Below are 18,698 nucleotides of genomic sequence, written 5' to 3'. Positions count from 1 at the left end.
GGCTCGTTAATAATAAACAGTCCTCGGGCTAAAAGATGGCCTCCAACTCACGTCTTCGTTCGAAGTCTTTGTCTTCTACTGAAGAAGAGCCAATTTCACCCACTACAGTGACGACTAGTTTCTTCCATGGCAAAGCAAAAAGAGGACAGTCACTTGATCTTGAAAGAGGGGACCATTCTAACCAGCTAAAGGAGCCTCTACTGGAAGCAGACCACGATATTGAGCTAGCTTCACCTTGTGGTGATATACACAGTGCTCCTGAACAAGTTGAGAGTGGGAAGTTTCGTCGGAGAGCTAATAAATGGCGACGAGGTATGAGGCTGCCCAAAGGGAGGACCCGACGGAAGACAGTGAATGATAAGTTTATTGACTCTTCCAAGAACACTCCTCACTATGTCAAGCACTGTGCATCAGATAACATGCTGGCGTAAGTCACCCTATATAATAGCGGTTGTCTTGACTACATATTTTCCACAGGAGAGCAAGACTGCGTATATTGCATGGTGTGGAGTCAAATATCACCAAGTGAGGATTTTTGCCGGTATCATAAAACCATACAAATGCCAACTTCTCTTATAGGACACATTATGCTAGTAGCTAGCTACAGTATAAATAATTAAGCTGTACTGCTAATAACACCATCTGCAGATCTCTGAGTCTTTTGGTGCTGGTTGCATACATTGGTCTGAACACTGCTCAGCTGGTACTGTACGATACCACCGTCCCTTTTGCTGTGGACGAGGTGTTGCAGCTGCTGGAGCTCATCTTTGTCACTATCTTCTCCGTGGAGGTGGGGCTCAGGGTTGTCGGTCAGGGGTGAGTATCTGACATGCAATCACATGCATCATATATAACAACAAGGATAAGTTGAAATCCTTCTACTCTACAGTGTGTTTAGTTTGTATGGCTTGTATGCCTGCAAAACCATATAGCCCATAGCTACGTATGCGTACAGTCAGTCACACCACGTGCCTTTGCACACACTATTGTCTCACACACTGACTGCAGGAGAGTGTACTTTCGTCGTTGGTTTGAAGTGTTTGATCTGATCATAGTCACTTTGTCCACCGTCCTCACCATTGTGTATGTGCTACTGGTAGACGCAACCAAGTTCAGAGTGGCTACTGCAACCATTGCCATCAGGGTCATCAGGTTTGCGTTACTTTGTGTGGTGACCCATTGTAGCTATATAGTGCAAATATGGTCTGTTCATTGTTGTACAGTCAGTACACGTGTGAACTGTATTATGTCAAATGTATGCAACAATGTATTCTTAGTGAAAGTTGTTACTACCTTACATGCTGTTTTCTTAGCTAAGTATATACTTTGCAGCTGCAGCCATTTTAGGTTTGGGTGTGGAAGGGAGTTGTGAGTAATGTACATCTACTCCCAAATTAATAAGTAATTATTGACCTTGTTGTCTAGCTCCTCTGTACATGTGGTAGTTACTGGCGCCTTTTTGTCTCCCTGCAGTGGTCTGCGGTACATTGCTCTGGCGCGTTGTATACGTCTGTTGTTTTGGTCCAGAGTCATGGATGAACAAAGAAGCATCATCACCTACGTCAGATCAAAGGTACACAAAACCACTGTTGCTGTTTTTATGCTTTGTGCAGAAAGAGTGAGCCTCAACGTGTATAACTTGTTTGTACGTGCCTCCAGGTATCACAGAACAAGAGGCGTTATGTAGATGAGGATTTTAACCTTGACTTGACGTATGTGACAAACCGTGTGATTGCCATGTCTTTCCCAGCCAGTGGCAGTCGCTCCCTTTATCGTAACTCCATTCAAGAGGTGGGAAGATTCCTGGACAAGATGCACTTTGGTCATTACAGAGTCTATAACCTCTGCTGTGAGTGCCAGCTGCTGCTGATTAGTATCAAATTATGAATATTTGATGTTGTGTTCCAAGATATGCTTACAGATAATTATGAATGTTTGAAAACTTTTTAAACGTTGTGTTCCAAGATAATTTATGCTTAAAGATAATGGTTAGGGTGTGGTATATAGTGACTTATTGCTCATTGTAGCCAGATATCAAGAATTGGCACTACTGTTGTACATGCCTGGGTAGTCAATCACCCAGGATGCGGTCAATATTTATCAAGGGTGTATGAGAGAAGAGGGAAAAAACTGTAAGTGGGTGGTGGGATTTACTGGAAAAGCACAGATTTCTGATTTTGTGTAAAGTACATGTGCAGATAGATTGAATGCAGTTTTTGCTCGCACGTTGGACTAATAGTGAGTTGCATGCCCCTCTTCTCTTTATATGCCCTTGATATTACCCAGGGTGCAGATTGATTCAACCTAAATCACCCCCCAACACCCTATTAGCTTGCATTGCTTATAAGAAACTGTAGTGCATTGATGCATGGCGAATCCCGGGTAGAATCCTGCAATCTGATTGGTCCATTTGGTAATGATCCTTGAAATTATTACACAATCAGCAATAAGTAGGTTATTACGTCATGCCCTCGTGCTCTACTGCTAATACAACTCGAGCCCGAGGAGCGTTGCTCTAATAATTATACTAATGAATATCTGATGGTAAAATTTTTTTCCAGCCGAGAGAGAATATGATACGAGTTATTTCCACAATCAAGTGCAGCGGATTCTCATAGACGACCACAACGTTCCAAAGTTCACGTATGATGATGTAGCCACTAATAATAATTATGTACAATGACAAATGACAATGACAAATGAGGACTAGGTATTATAGTTACAATAGCTATTGTAGACTGTAATGTCATCAGTTTCTTATTCTTATGTATAGGGATTTAGTTGACTTCTGTGAAGATGCGTTCACTTGGATAGAAGCTAGCCAGAAGAATGTCATTGTGGTGCACTGCAAGGGAGGGAAAGGTGAGGCTTGTATGTGTGTGTGTGGAGGGTGAGGCTCGTGTGTGTGTTCGGACAAGTAGGGGGGGCTCTGAGGTTGGCAAGGTGCGCTGCCTTTTAATACATAGCCAATACAGTAGGTAAAGAAACTGGGATACTTCAGCCCCAAAGCCCCCTATTGCCTACTCAGTGTGTGAAAGGAGGTATGTAGCAATTGATTTTCTTCTCATCTGACAGGTCGTACCGGAACCATGATCTCTGCCTGGTTGGTGAGGTCTGGTCTCTTTGAAGAGGCGAGGGATAGCCTGGATTATTTCACGCTTCGGCGCACAGACAAGTCCAGAGGGAAGAAGACACAAGGTGTGGACACACCCAGTCAGAGTCGCTACGTTTGCTATTACCAGCAACTGATCGCTGTCATGAACAGAAACTTACCACCACCAGTAGCATTGAGAATGACTAACTTGACACTGCATGGGATATCAGGTGAGCAATGATGTCAGGTCAGTAGCCGTACACAATAGTAATTGATGTTGATACAATATTGTGTGGGTGTTTCCCACCCGCTGATCATTGTTGTCATGTTGTCATGGTGTTCTCATTACAATTATGCTATTTTGTAAGTATTCCCTTTGATGTGCATACATTCCTAGGGCTTGGCAGAGGAGATGGTTCAGACTGGAGGTTTGAAGTGTACCTTGGTGAGGATATCGTCTTTGAGTGCTCTCTAGACTCTCCCAATGCGAACGTAGTGAGTATTACATTGCAATTTGAACATGTGCAGCTTTAGCTCACCAACATTAAAATTAATGTTGATTAGTCTACCCATAGGATTACCATGACTTCATTCATTGCAGACACGGATTAATTTCGACCAAAATACAAGCAGTATTGAAGTGGTATTCACGCCAACTAAACCTGTTATCTTAATTGATGATGTCAAATTCAAGTTTTACACCACCAACGTAAGTAGCTATTGATCTATCCTCAAAGAGATTGTCATGATTATGTCCCTCCATACAGCGTTCCATTCCCACTGACAGTGATAAGTGTCATTTCTACTTTTGGTTTCATACCACGTTCATTGAAAATAACAGGTATTGTAATAGATCCTTACCATGGACGTTGTGCACACTATAGTTATGTATCGTATTACTATAATGTTTTGCGAAAAGGTTTTTCACCTGCAACTATTCTTACAGGTTCTTCCTGGAGCGAGAAGAATTAGACAATCTCCATAAGTCCAAACTGCACAGGTACTACCCGGTCGGGTTCGCTGTGGAGATGGCGTTTGAGAGATCAAGTGACTTGAGTGGTACCTACTCTGTGATCGAAAATAGACCGACTGGGAGTGCCTTATCAGTAGACTAAGTGTTTAGTGTGGGTGGATTGTTCTAATGGCTTATTATGATTTCTACGTCTCTAGCTATCTCACAACATTTTTATCACCCAATTTAATTTGGAACTTGGCTTGTCGCATGGTTACACCCTGTTTTATTAATGAAATGTTTACAGTTTGATATGTTGAAACCTAAAACCTAAGTTGCAAGCTATGAGCAACTACGCCTGTCTCACAGCATTTAGTGAAATGCAAATAGCAGTTCTTCTTGTAGTAGTATCTTTGCTGTGCATGTAACCTAGTCTCATGAATCAGCCGCCCTTCTTTTGGGAAGACCAAAAAAGGGCGGCTGATTCATGAGACTACTGAGACTGTACATGTGACTGCATACTGTACATGTAGGTGTATGGGTTTAATGATAATGCCTCAACCCAGACAGCTGTATTGAGTGGGTGTTTGCTACATCATTATAATTATCTCAAAGCCATTAGGTTGGTGTTAAAAAGGTGTCCTTTTACCCATCAGACAACTTATGATCAGAGGCCCTTCAAGTCGTTAATTTACCACAAGTTCCTGCTTTACTTGACATATTCCTGCTGTGTATTGCAACCATTTCTATAAGGTGTTGCCAACACAGTGCATGCAATGTGCATGTGTACATTGCTAGTGTATAAAAGTAGCTGGCAGAGCCAATGCAATCATTCTGCAAAGTAGTCAAGGTCAAAATACTCAGCAATGACAACTCTACGATTTGTGGTGCTTTGCATTGCACTGTTTGCTGGTGTCGCTAATGCACACAGATATAACAGATATAGACCAACTGGTCTTCCCGAGGGAGCACAGCTTGGGGACAGCTGCACCCCTAGAGGACAACCTTCAAGATGTAGAGAGGCAACTCTTCTTGGGCAAACTGAGACTGAGCTAAGCGAAACAGATGGAATCGAAGGGTTAGTGTACACAATTAGCTATACATGCATGCATGCATGGTATATATGTATACATAATTATGTCCATTCTTCAACTCTGCAGACCGAATGTGTGTCGAGTGTCCAAGTTGTACATGCAGCAAACACGAAGCTACACATATCAAGAGTTTTGCTACAGAAACAGATTTGGAGGTCGTCGTCGTTGTTTGTAAGTTTTATAACTACTTATTTTGCAAAATTTATAATTTTATTTCCCTATATATACAGTACTGACTGTTATAGCACTAATCAATGCAATGGTACGATGGTTAACTTCACCAAGAACTCTATTGATTGCTGTGACGGATTTGCTCAAGGTGAACCCATGGAGCCAGAGGCTGGGGCAGCTGGAGAGAGTTTTAGTTTCTTTAAGAATCGCAATTCCCTGAGAACTGAGGGATGCCCTGTCAGTAAGTTACTTGAAAACTACCATCTCTCTATACTCATAATTTAATTTTTGTCCTTCTTAGTGCTGAGGGAAAACATTATGGATTGTTTGAACGAGCTGGCTCTAAATGAATTCCTAACAGAAACTAATCAACTACCAGACATTGTTGAGAGATTTGAGTCATTAGAAACTGACCCAATTACAGTGTTTGCTCTTTCCAATGAAGCATTTGCAGGTCTGGACGATATTACACGAGCTCTGCTGTTCAGTAATATTGCCAGAGAGACAACAATTTCTGCACATATTGGAGAAGGACGTGTTCCAGAGAATAGATTGTTCAATGGTCAGCTGATACAAACACTAGCCTCTAATGTGTCTCTCCATATTGGAAAAACTGGAAGTAGGACCGTCAAGGTATTGTATTTTCTAGTAGAGGTTGTGTACTGATAACTATATATTGCTTTCCTGTTCAATAGGTATTCTTCGTGAATGGAGTGCAGATTTCTCAACCAAATGCCTGCCAAGCTCGCAATGGTGTACTGCACATTGTCGATGATGTTCTACCCTTCGCCTCAGCCACCATCAACGACATTTTGACCGAACAGTCTTCTCGTTTCAGCACTTTCCAGCAACTGGCAGAAGAAGCTGGGATTGCTGAATTCTTAGATGTTCCGCAGAAATCTCGAACTGTTTTTACCCCTACAAACGATGCCTTTGATCCAGATTTTGTTGATTGTCTACTTGAGGATGGCAATGAAAGATATCTTTCTACTTTTGTTCTTATTCATATCTCCTATCCTGCTGAGTTCACAACCACTCTTTCTGAGCGTAAGTATGTCCCAACATTCACCTACTGGTCTCTTAAAGTTACCTCAACCGATGAAGGAGTAAGCATCACCAACGATAATATCCTTATTGACGATACTGACATCTCTGCTCGTAACGGTGTGATCCATGCCATCCCCGACATTATTCAGCCCTTTACCGATAGACAGTTAGAGCGATTTTGTCCAGGCATCACAGCTACCATGGAGCCAACAACACCTCCGATTGTTGTTGAACCTGAGGCCACCCCCGATCCTGACGGCATTCCTGGCGGATCCGGAGGCGGAATCGTGGTACCTGAGGCTGTGGGTCGCTAAGAACCAGAACATTGAACTAACAATAACTGCTGCAGGATTTCTGTATATTTCATTACTTTTTTCATGAAATGAAAAATAGCAATACAAACAAATTCAGAATAAAGTGTATCCAGGTATAAAACTGGTTTAACAAGGTCAAGCTGTACAAATGGCAGCTGGCTGCATATACACGAGGCTAGAGATTTAGTGACAGCACTAAATCCTTTAGAACACATCTAGCCAAAATCACACGTGTTTTATATAATGCCGGTGCAGTTGGATGAACTCTTGGCTACAATAATTATCTCACTTAAGTGTGCATACTTAAAGCACACATAAGTGCATGTGGTTTTAAGTTATTTAAAGTGCAGTCATTGATCATGTGCGACTCATAATGTTGCTTATTTTTACCAGCATATCACGGTGGCAATATTGCCAATGACATTGATTAAATCCAGTCACTGACAGTGCGGTTAAATGTACAATAGGTTGTTATTGCACAAATCATCATTCAAGTCATCCAGCCATCTCAAAAGTGCAGCTTGAAGCTAGGTAGTAATCAAATCAGGGTTTTTAGCTTTGTGCATGATATTAGCATAAAACCTTTATAACACACTTAGCTAGCCAACGTGTTTTAATGCTGGTGCACTCGAATGATGCAGTAAGGTTGAGTAATGCACTTGCTAGGCTCGTGCATTACGTAACCTCCGGCATTATTGCTTAAGTCGAAAAAGACAGAACATACCTCATGACCAGCCTCCAGTATATAGTGTGTGAAAGAAATCAAAGCACTGGTCGTGGAATTCTGTGCTGTGAAGCCCCATTGGAGTTCCGAAAGAGGTGATGGACATGAAGATATTGTAGTAGCAAATCAGTGATGTGCTTTCAAGAAGGTTGCTCAGTATAGGCAGTGGTGCATGAACAGGCCTGTACTGAGTTACCAGTTATCGCCAGCTTTAGGGATTGGAACAATTCTTGCAAACATCCAGGCCCCATGTGATTGTAGAGAAGGTCTTCTGTGCTTGAGTATGGAGTATGAGGGTTATCTATCTGACTATCAGTGATAGAAATTTTGGCTGTTTAAGCTGGCTTTCAGTGTATGGTTGTCAGGGAGTATATTCATGCACTTCATGCAGCACTCCTGCTGTCAGATAGCCAATCCAGAGACAGCTAGGTTCCCTAAGTGTGGGAATTGAAGAGCCTATACAGGACACCAATGCATGCCTTCACATACAGATCCACATAAGTTGTTAAGCATTCCGTGCAACAACTGGAGTGCATGATGCACAGTGTTGGGTTTGTAAACCGAATTATGACAGATCCACATAATTTTCTTTCCATCCCATACTAAATTAGCCTCCATACTTTTTCTCAGAAATATCGTTTCAATTGCTTCTTTTGCTTTTTTAGTTTGGTCTTGTCGGGTTTGATAGAGAAACCAGGAGACGCTCTCAAGTTCCTTCCCCCAGCTAAGATACCTCACACGTACGTGAGAGCTTGACTAGTATCGGTCTATGTCTTTTTTCATTGTATTTCCCTAGTCTTACACATGTACAGTCACGAATAAATTGAGCGGTAATCGTGTCATCAACTTTTTGAACCATGCAGGGAAGCTACGGCACCTGTGCCTTCACATAAGCGGATGTGTCTTGAGGAGCCTTTCTTATATTCTTGAATGCCCTCTGTGGACATGAAACCATTAATTGTCGTTGGTTTGAAGTGTTTGATCTGATCATATATAGTCACCTTGACCACTGTCCTCACCATGGTGTATGTGCTACTGGTAGACGCGACCAAGTTCAGAGTGGAAACTGCAACCATTGCGATCAGGGTCACCAGGTTTGCGTTACTTTGTGTTGGTTGACCCATTGTAGCTAGTGCAAACAATTATGGTCTGCCATATACAGTCAGTACACGTGTGAACTGTATTATGTCAAATGTATATGCAACAATGTATTTTTAGTGAAAGTTTTGTTACTACCTTACATGCTGTTTTCTTAGCTAAGTATACTTTGCAGCTGCAGCCATTAGGTTTGGGTGTGGAAGGGAGTTGTGAGTATGTACATCTACTCCCAATAATTATACTAATTAGAACTATTGACCTTGTTGTCTCCTCCGTACATGACAGGGCCGTAGCCACCCAGAGGAGGTACGACATAGGTTGACCTTTTGCTAATGAGTTACTCCCGTATTGCATTCCTGCAGCATGACAGGATGTCACGCCCACATGATATTTGTGTTGACTCAGCAAGTATTTTTATGCACCGTCAGCGCTATTTATCACAGCCAAAAATCCACGGGTCCGTTTCAGGCCGTTGGTTGAAAACGGGCCGTTACGGGGCCGTGAACGGCCTGTATACAGGATGTAGCCCACCCACGTCCTGTATACAGGCCATTCTCGGGCTGTAAACAGGACGTTAGCCCACGTCCTGTTTACAGCCCGTGGATACGGGCCTGTATCAGGGCGTAGCACCCATGTCCTGTATACAGGCTGTTGCAGCTGTAGCTTATGCGCATGCGCTAGCTTGGGGCAGGATGACGTCACCTGACTACAAAAAGAGAATAAGACAGACCATAGATTGAAGAGTTAGAGGGATAGGAAACGGTTGGTATCTCGAGTAACATCCGCGCTACGCTGCGGTTTAATCGAGGCCATCACAACAATATCTATTTCTACACTCAGTGCATAATAAACTACAAGTAACTGTGCTTAGTCCGTGCAACTCACTTATATTTCAAGGTCTATACCTATTGTAGTAGTCATAACCAGCACGCTTACACGTTACATGTTCCAATAGCTCTAAAACAGCCTTGGGAACATATAACTTTATTGGAAAGTCTCTTTTTACTGGGTGTGGTCAGTCATTAGCAAGTACTATACGTGGCTCATGGACTAGGCGTGTTATAAGTTGTTGCTGAAAGAGATGATGTCTCGAGGAAACACAGCTTTGGGAGTTACCCGGCAAAAATGTGGTTAATAGCCTCGTTCATAGGGCGTAGCGCTGATAATTTTCGAGGCTCCACTGCAGATTCAATGTAAAATCATCACGTGCACCACTCCGTTTCCTATCCCTCTAACTCTTCAATCTATGGACAGACAGAGCTCTGAGAAAAAATCCTGCTGCTTGTCACAAGAGGAGCTGCTGGTCCAAAAAGACAACTTGAAGAGGACTATACACTATTAGTCACCTGTGAACAGAAAAAGGTGAAGCTGTAGCAGCATGTTATTATACAGTTATATTATTTTTATTGAACTTTCTCATAGCAGTTTGTGTTCCTCTAGTTCCACAGCTATTTCAAATCTGTAGTGAATTTGACCTCTTGTGTAGTTGGCAGCAAAGGTCTGTAAATTTCACCTCTACTGTATGTTTATAAATTCAGGTTTGCACGTTGTTATGGATTTTTGAAGCTGGAACACAGTCACTGGCCAATTTACAAGGTAAACGTTTCGTTTTGCTTCCTTTTTGAAATAATCCTCCTCATCGTAGGCTCCCATCTGAAGTTTTTTCACTTTTGAAAAAGAGGTGTTGAAGAATGCTCCCAGGTTTGTTATTCTCTTTCACTAGCATTCACATATTAAACACGCAATCAAATTGACTTTATATAATGCTGCCGAGTTGAAGTCTGGACTAATTACGTAAGTGCCACTGTTCTATTGTGTTTTGTGATACGTTATTGCTTCTGTAGACACTAGATGTTGTCAGAAGAATGAACTAAAGATAAAGCAACAGTTTCCTGGTAAGAAAATTCAGCAACTATGTAATCTGTGTGAATAGCGTATTGGTGTACAGTTGCGAGATATCTTCGAGATGAAAAAGAGCCCTTGTAATGTGTACAGCACACTGTAAGCTGTTGACTGACTTCATAGTACGCCGGTAAGATTATTCACAGTGGTGTGTTCTTCTTTTAATCTTCTAACTCTTCTTCAGATGTTGCAAAACTCAAGGTTTGTTTATTGTTTTCATCTTTAGCACTCGTTACACATGTTATTTAATAGATTTCTTTATTGGCATGCTGAGTTGGAGTCTGGATGTGTTAGGTAAGTGCCATTATTTTGTATGTCTTTGGTGATGCATTATATGCCTCATAGATTGAAGTTTTTAGACGAATGATAAAGAGAATGCAACAATTGCCTGGTAAGCAACTTAGTTTAATCTATGTGAATAAGTATTATTAGTGTACAGCTGGCAAGCTATCTCGGAGATGAAGAACGGCCCTTCAAGCTGTTCACTGACTTTATAGTACGCCGGTAAGCAGTGGTGTATTTTTTGTATAATTTCCAGCCTCTTCTCCTCAGAGTCTATCTTTGTGCACAAAAACAAGACGAATATAAATACAGTAAGTTAGTATACTTATGTGGCGTTAACGTACAGTTCAACTGGTTGTTTTTATCTGCAGTGCCACCGTGGGGATGTGAAGACACGGACATGATAATGAGAGACATAATGTAGCTGAACAGAAATTAAATATATATCTTGTTCTTGTCTTCTTTGTCTTTGAATTGTGACCTTTTGAAGCATGATACTAGCTTATTAAATTGTGCATGGAGAACAGTATGATACAGGCCGTTTGTACGGGCTGTTTACAGGCTGTATGTGAACGGCCTGTTTAGTAGTGTCTACCCAACGGTCCCGTATCAGGATGTGGTAAACGTCCTGTAACGGACATGTAACGGACCTGACACGCCCCGTGGATTTTTGGCTGTGTTACTGTTCTTTGTGTTTATCTCTTCTGGAGTCTCTCCAAGAGGCATTTTCTACTAGTTTATCAATCTTAGTATCTACTATAAGTATTACATTAACACAGGAGCCATAGAAAGCGCAACAAACTCTTACACTGTAAGTTTATAGCTCATTTCTTCAACTATGACTATGCTATTCATTTTCTTATGTCACAGGATATAGTTAGGCATTATTTATAACTACTGTGGAGTACTATGATCGTTTGTAGCCTTTTAGCTAGCTAGGAGAGCAAGTTTTGGTGTTATGCTTCCGTATATTCTCTTCTTTCTCCGTACACTCACAATTCCTCCGTGAAACTTATTATGACGCGAGGCCACACCTCCTCTAGTAAATGTGGGCGTGGCATCCTGTCATGCTGCAGGAATCCAATACAGGAGTAACTCATTAGCAAAAGGTCAACCTATGTCGTACCTCCTCTACGACACGGGTTAAGCTCACGTGGCTGCTGTTTCTTGATTGAAGGCAAGAAAGACAAAGAAGTCGTTAAAAATGCATTCCAATGACGACATTCAACTGGTGGCAAGTAAGCGCCATAAAGAGACAAGTTTAGAGCATAAAACTCAGTGAATTTGTTGCTGGCTAGTAGCTAGAGTTTTACAAGTAGAGATTAGATTTGTTGTAAAAACCAAGGCTCAGATGTTTGCAGTGATCCTATCCTGAATGCAGGCACAGAATACTTATTGAATACTCTAAAACAGAATTACACTAAAAACAATAATATCTCAAAATCTAAGTGGTGGTTGAAACTGGTTGAAAAGCTATTTCACATCAGTATAAGCCCAGCAATCAACAATCCTGATCTTAGAAACGTCAAGTGTATTTTTTGAAAGATACACGCCAAACCAAATCCACTATCAAAGTACACAGTCTTGAATGATATTCATGCACAAGTTAATGAGATTCACAATCCTTTTAGCTGGTCATGTGGCCACCAGTCAACCACTTTTTCCGAGGTAAATAGGCAATGGTCGTCACTACAGTAAATACATAATGGACAAAATGTGCCTTCTGCAGTGCAAAACATGCAAGACTATAATTTAATCTATAAGTATTGCATGCTATCATTACTATGGCTGTCAATGTTGAGAGAGAATCCCTTCCAAGTCTTCCAGACCAAGCTCACCATCCAGCTGAGCTAAAAATTTGTTGTTCCCGAAGCGATCATCATTTGCAAACCAGTTCTGTAGTCTTGCCAAAGAAAACTTTACTGTTTCTCCATCATGATGAGAATCAAGATGTTGTGTTCTGTAACATTATTTTGTGTTAGGGCTAAGCTTTAAAGCTAAACAGAATCTAGTAGCAGTATAGTCAGTAGACAAGGGGCGTAACGTGGCCCCAAAAATTTCGGCACGCTACTTCATAACCTGACCACTCTAAAGTTGGTGGCTACGGCCCTGACATGTGGTTAGTTACTGGCGCCTGTTTGTCACCCTGCAGTGGTCTGCGGTACACTGCTCTGGTGCGTTGCATACGTCTGTTGTTTGGTCCAGAGTCATGGATGAACAAAGAAGCATTATCACCTACGTCAGATCAAAGGTACGCAAAACCACTGTTGCTATTTTGATGCTTTGTGCAGCCTCAACGTGTATAACTTGTTTATACGTGCCTCCAAGTATCATAGAACAAGAGGCATTATATAGATGAGGACTTTAACCTTGACCTGACGTAGGTGACGAACCGTGTGATTGCCATGTCTTTCCCAGCCAGTGGCAGTCGCTTCCTTTATCGCAACTCCATTCAAGAGGTGGGAAGATTCCTGGACAAGATGCACTTTGGTCATTACAGAGTCTATAACCTCTGCTGTGAGTGCCAGCTGCTGCTGATTAGAATCAAATTATGAATGTTTGATGTTGGTTCCAAGATAATTTTATGCTTACAGATAATGGTTAGGGTGTGGATGCATTTGTTGGTTCGGTCAAAGACTGCAATTTAGTGTTCTCATGACTTGAAAAGCCCTGGTAATAATTATTGTGAGTTATTGCTCATTGTGGTCGGACATCAAAGAATTGGCACTACTGTTGTAAATACAGTACATGCCTGGGTAATCAATCACCCAGGATGTGGTTATATACCTATCATTACCAAGGGTGTGTGAGAGAAGAGGGCAATTGGGAAGTAAGTGGGCGATGGGATTTACCAGTAATATCAGATTTCTGATTTTGTGTAAAATACATAACGTTATTGTGCAGATAGCTAGAAATGCAGTTTTTGCTCGCAGCCCTATTCTCTTCATACGCCCCTTGATATTATATCCAGGGTGCAGATTGATTCAACCTATATCACCTCCCAACACCCTATTAGCTTGCATTGTTTATAAGAAACTGTAGTGCATTGATGCATGGCGAATCCCGGGTAGAATCCTGCAATCTGTCAAAGTAACGTATGATGATGTAGCGACTAATAAATATTGTATGACAAAATAATGACAATGACAAAGTAATGACAATGACAAATGAGGACTAGGCATTACAGTTACAATAGCTATTGTAGCTGTAATGTCATCAGTTTCTTATTCTTATGTATAGAGATTTAGTTGACTTCTGTGAAGATGCGTTCATTTGGATAGAAGCCTGCCAGAAGAATGTCATTGTGGTGCACTGCAAGAGAGGGAAAGGTGAGCCTTGTGTGAGTGTGTGTTGTGTATTGTGCGTGCATGGAGGGCGAGGCTCGTGTGTGTGTGTTCGGACAAGTAGGGGGGCTCTGAGGTTGGCAAGGTGCGCCGACTTTTAACACATAACCAATACGGTAGGATAGTTTACAGAAACTGGGAGATTTCAGCCCCAAATCCCCCTATTGCCTACGGCCTCAGTGTGTGTGAGGGGGGTGTAGCATTTCATTTTTCTTCTCATCTGACAGGCCGTACCGGAACCATGATCTCTGCCTGGTTGGTGAAGTCTGGTCTCTTTGAATAGGCGAGGGACAGCCTGGATTATTTCACTCTTCGTCGCACGGACAAGTCCCAAGGGAAGAAGACACAAGGTGTGGACACACCCAGTCAGAGTCACTACGTTCGCTATTACCAGCAACTGATCGCTGTCATGAACAGAAACTTACCACCGCCAGTAGCATTGAGAATGACTAACTTGACACTGCATGGGATATCAGGTGAGCAATGATGTCAGGTCAGTAGCCATACACAATAGTAATTGATGTTGATACAATATTGTGTGGGTGTTTCCCACAAAGTGATTGAACTTTCCTCTTTCGCAATTAATGTTCATGGGTTTGTGGTGAACATGTGGGGAAGAAGCAACAGAAAGACAACATGTGATGCCCTACAGCTATAGTTATAGGTCTACATATATGCACATTTATCTCATTGTTGTCATGTTGTCATGGTGTTCTCATTATTATGCTGCTTGTAAGTATTCCCTTTGATGTGCATGCATTCCTAGGGCTTGGCAGAGGAGATGGTTCAGACTGGAGGTTTGAAGTGTACCTTGGTGAGGATGTCGTCTTTGAGTGCTCTCTAGACTCTCCCAATGCGAACGTAGTGAGTATTACATATGCAAGTTTAACATGCGCAGCTTTAATTTTCACCAACATTTATTTATGTTGATTAGTCTACCCATAGGATTACCATGACTTCATTCATTGCAGACACGGACTAATTTCGACCAAAATACAAGCAGTATTGAAGTAGTATTCACGCCAACTAAACCTGTCGTCTTAATTGATGATGTTAAATTCAAGTTTTACACCACTACCGTAAGTAGCTATTGCTCAAAGAGATGTCATAATTATGTCTCTCCATACAACGTTCCATTCCCACTGACAGTGATAAGTGTCATTTCTACTTTTGGTTTAATACCACATTCATTGAAAATAACAGGTATATTGTAATGATCCTTACCATGGACCTTGTGCACACTATCGTTATGTATGCTATAATGCATGTTTGTTCTCACAGGTTCTTCCTGGAGCGAGAAGAACTGGACAATCTCCATAAGTCCAAACTGCACAGATACTACCCGGTCGGGTTCGTCGTGGAGATGGCGTTTGAGAGATCAAGTGACTTGAGTGGTACCTACTTCGTGATCGAAAATAGACCGACTGGGAGTGCCTTATTAGTAGACTAAGTGTTTGGTGTGAGTGGATCGTTCTAATGGCTTATTATGATTTCTGCGTCTCTATCTCTTTTATCACCTAATTGGAACTTGGCTTGTCGCATGGTTACACCCTGTTTTTCATTAATGAAATGTTTACAGTTTGATATGTTGAAACCTAAAACCTGATTTAGCTATGAGCAACTACGCCTGTCTCACAGCATTTAGTGAAATAACCATGTAAATAACAGTCAGGCAGTTCTTCTTGTAGTAGTATCTTTGCTGTGCATGTAACCTAGTCTCATAAATCATCCGCCCTTCTTTTGGGAAGACCAAAAAAGGGCGGCTGGTTCATGAGACTACTGAGACTGTACATGTGACTGCATACTGTACATGTAGGTGTATGGGTTCAATGATAATGCCTCGACCCAGACAGCTGTATTGAGTGGGTGTTTGCTACCTCATTATCTCAAAGCCATTACGTGGGTGTTAAGAAGGAGTCCTTTTACCCATCAGACAACTTATGATCAGAGGCCCTTTAAGTCATTTACCACAAGTTCCTGCTTTACTTGACATATTCCTGCTGTGTATTGCAACCATGACAAACTCCATTTCTTAATAAGGTGTTGCCAACACAAGTGCATGCAATGTGCATGTGTACATTGCTAGTGTATAAAAGTAACTGGCAGAACCAATGCAATCATTCTGCAAAGTAGTCAAAGTCAAAATACTCAGCAATGACAACTCTACGATTTGTGGTGCTTTGCATTGCACTGTTTACTGGTGTCGCTAATGCACACAGATATAACAGATATAGACCAACTAGTCTTCCCGAGGGAGCACAGCTTGGGGACAGCTGCACCCCCAGAGGACAACCTAGAAGATGTGGAGAGGCAACTCTTCTTGGGCAAACTGAGACTGAGCTAAACGAAATAGATGGAATCGAAGGGTTAGTGTACACAATTAGCTATACATGCATGCATGCATGGTATATAATATGTATACATAATAAAAAAATTATGTCCATTCTTCAACTCTGTAGACCGAATGTGTGTCGAGTGTCCAAGATGTACATGCAGCAAACACGAAGCTACACGTATCAAGAGTTTTGCTACAGAAACAGATTTGGAGGTCGTCGTCTTTGTTTGTAAGTTTTATAACTACTTATTTTTCAAAATTTATAATTTTATTTCCCTATATATACAGTACTGACTGTTATAGCACTAATCAATGCAATGGTACGATGGTCAACTTCACCAAGAATTCTACTGATTGCTGTGATGGATTTGCTCAAGGTGAACCCATGGAGCCAGCGGCTGGGGCAGCTGGAGAGAGTTTTAGGAGATATAAGAATCGCAATTCCCTGAGAACTGAGGGATGCCCTGTCAGTAAGTGACTTGAAAACTACCATCTCTCTATGCTCATAATTTAATTTTTCTCCCTCTTAGTGCTTAGGGAAAACATTATGGATTGTTTGGAGGAGCTGGCTCTAAATGAATTCCTGACAGAAACTATTGAACTGCCAGACATTGTTGAGAGATTTGAGTCAGAAACTGACCCAATTACAGTGTTTGCTATTTCCAATGAAGCATTTGCAGGTCTGGACGATATTACACGAGCTCTGCTGTTCAGTAATATTGCCAGAGAGACAACAATTTCTGCACATATTGGAGAAGGAAGCATTCCAAAGAATAGATTGTTCAATGGCCAGCTGATACAAACACTAGCCTCCAATGTGTCTCTCCATATTGGAAAAACTGGAAATAGGACCGTCAAGGTATTGTGTTTTCTAATAGAGGTTGTGCACTACTGTTAACTATATTGCTTTCCTGTTCAATTAGGTATTCTATGTGAATGGAGTGCGGATTTCTCAACCAAATGCCTGCCAAGCTCGCAATGGTGTAGTGCACATTGTCGATGATGTCCTGCCCTTCTCCTCAGCCACCATCAACGACATTTTGACCGAACAGTCTTCTCGTTTCAGCACTTTCCAGCAACTGGCAGAAGAAGCTGGGATTGCTGAACTCTTAGATTTTTCGCGGAAATCTCGAACTGTTTTTGCCCCTACAAACGATGCCTTTGATCCAGATTTTGTTGATTGTCTACTTGAGGATGCCAATAAAAGATATCTTTCTACTTTTGTTCTCACTCATATCTCCTATCCTGCCGAGTTCACAGCCACTCTTTCTGAGCGTAAGTATGTCCAAACATGTGCCTACCGCCAGTCTCTTATAGTTACCTCAACCGATGAAGGAGTGAGTATCACCAACGATAATATCCCTCTTGACGATACTGACATCCCTGCTCGTAACGGTGTGATCCATGCCATCCCTGAGATCATCCAGCCCTTTACTGATATAAAGTTGGAGCGAATTTGTCCAGGCATCACAGCTACCATGGAGCCAACAACACCTCCGATTGTGGTCGAACCTGAGGTCACCCCCGATCCTGACGGCATTCCTCCTGGCGGAGTCGTGGTCCCTCCTGAGTCTGTGGGTCGCTAAGAACCAGAACATTGAACTGACAATAACTCCTGCATGATTTCTGTATAATTATTTTACTTCAATTGGTTGTGGTTGTGATACAATTACTACAATTACTATAAATAATGATTTAAAGCACAGCTGATTGGCTGGAGATGTGTGATAATCACAGTAATAAGTTACTTTTTCATGAAAAATAGCAATACAAACAAATTCAGAATAAAGGGTATAAAACTTGTTTAACAGGTCAAGCTGTACAAATGGCAGCTGGCTGCATATACATGAGGCTAGAGATTTAGTGAGAGCAGTAGAACACATCTAGCCAAAATCACATGTGTTTTATATAATACTGGCCGGTGCAGTCGGATGAACTCTTGGCTATATCTCACTTAAGTGCAATCATTTTAGACAAGCTGATTGGCTGGAGATCATGTGCCGACTGCATAATGTTTCTTATTTTTTACCAGCAATATTGCCAATGACATTCATTAAATCCAGTCACTGACAGTTAAGTGTGAAATAAGTTGTTATTGCACACATCATCATTCAAGTTATCCAGCCATCTCAAAAGTGCAGCTTGAAGCTAGGTAGTAATCAAATTAGGGTTTTCAGCTTTGTGCATGATATTAGCATAAAACCTTTATAACACACTTAGCTAGCCAGCGTGTTTTAATGCTGGTGCACTCGGATGAGGCAGTAAGGTTGAGTAATGCACTCGCTAGGCTCGTGCATTACGTAACCTCCAGCATTATTGCTTAAGTCGAAAAAGACAGAAC

The 18,698-nt window shown here is 41.6% G+C and overlaps 3 protein-coding genes, 1 long non-coding RNA gene and 1 pseudogene across 4 annotated transcripts; all 5 read left to right on the top strand.

Moving 5' to 3' along the window:
* Nucleotides 1-4,358, top strand: LOC135350674 (phosphatidylinositol 3,4,5-trisphosphate 3-phosphatase TPTE2-like). The gene is made up of 13 exons (XM_064549535.1): nt 1-427; nt 478-525; nt 649-816; nt 1,009-1,152; nt 1,474-1,573; nt 1,660-1,849; nt 2,562-2,643; nt 2,774-2,862; nt 3,076-3,324; nt 3,492-3,589; nt 3,696-3,803; nt 3,862-3,935; nt 4,041-4,358. Exons 1-13 carry the CDS (start codon nt 36-38, stop codon nt 4,207-4,209), a joined length of 1,911 nt encoding a protein of 636 aa, XP_064405605.1. The 5' UTR covers nt 1-35; the 3' UTR covers nt 4,210-4,358.
* Nucleotides 4,359-4,790: 432 nt separating this feature from the next.
* LOC135350681 (uncharacterized) lies at nt 4,791-6,764 on the top strand. Its single transcript, XM_064549543.1, has 5 exons — nt 4,791-5,124; nt 5,207-5,311; nt 5,371-5,552; nt 5,613-5,944; nt 6,007-6,764. The coding sequence occupies exons 1-5, from the start codon at nt 4,913-4,915 to the stop codon at nt 6,670-6,672; spliced, it is 1,497 nt and encodes a 498-aa protein (XP_064405613.1). The 5' UTR covers nt 4,791-4,912; the 3' UTR covers nt 6,673-6,764.
* A 2,932-nt stretch (nt 6,765-9,696) lies between these two features.
* Nucleotides 9,697-11,173, top strand: LOC135350701 (uncharacterized). The gene is made up of 11 exons (XR_010399232.1): nt 9,697-9,856; nt 10,033-10,090; nt 10,140-10,288; nt 10,339-10,389; nt 10,443-10,526; nt 10,581-10,597; nt 10,649-10,690; nt 10,742-10,787; nt 10,836-10,900; nt 10,949-10,989; nt 11,050-11,173. It is a non-coding gene; the product is annotated as an uncharacterized LOC135350701 (long non-coding RNA).
* Nucleotides 11,174-11,827: 654 nt separating this feature from the next.
* Nucleotides 11,828-15,991, top strand: LOC135349790 (phosphatidylinositol 3,4,5-trisphosphate 3-phosphatase TPTE2-like; annotated as a pseudogene).
* Nucleotides 15,992-16,122: 131 nt separating this feature from the next.
* LOC135350682 (transforming growth factor-beta-induced protein ig-h3-like) lies at nt 16,123-18,078 on the top strand. The gene is made up of 5 exons (XM_064549544.1): nt 16,123-16,388; nt 16,482-16,586; nt 16,646-16,827; nt 16,888-17,216; nt 17,281-18,078. Exons 1-5 carry the CDS (start codon nt 16,177-16,179, stop codon nt 17,941-17,943), a joined length of 1,491 nt encoding a protein of 496 aa, XP_064405614.1. The 5' UTR covers nt 16,123-16,176; the 3' UTR covers nt 17,944-18,078.
* Nucleotides 18,079-18,698: the final 620 nt, after the last annotated feature.

The sequence above is a fragment of the Halichondria panicea genome, chromosome 16, assembly GCF_963675165.1.
Source record: "Halichondria panicea chromosome 16, odHalPani1.1, whole genome shotgun sequence".
Classification (NCBI taxonomy): domain Eukaryota; kingdom Metazoa; phylum Porifera; class Demospongiae; order Suberitida; family Halichondriidae; genus Halichondria; species Halichondria panicea.
This window is presented reverse-complemented; position numbering and strand designations above follow the sequence as displayed.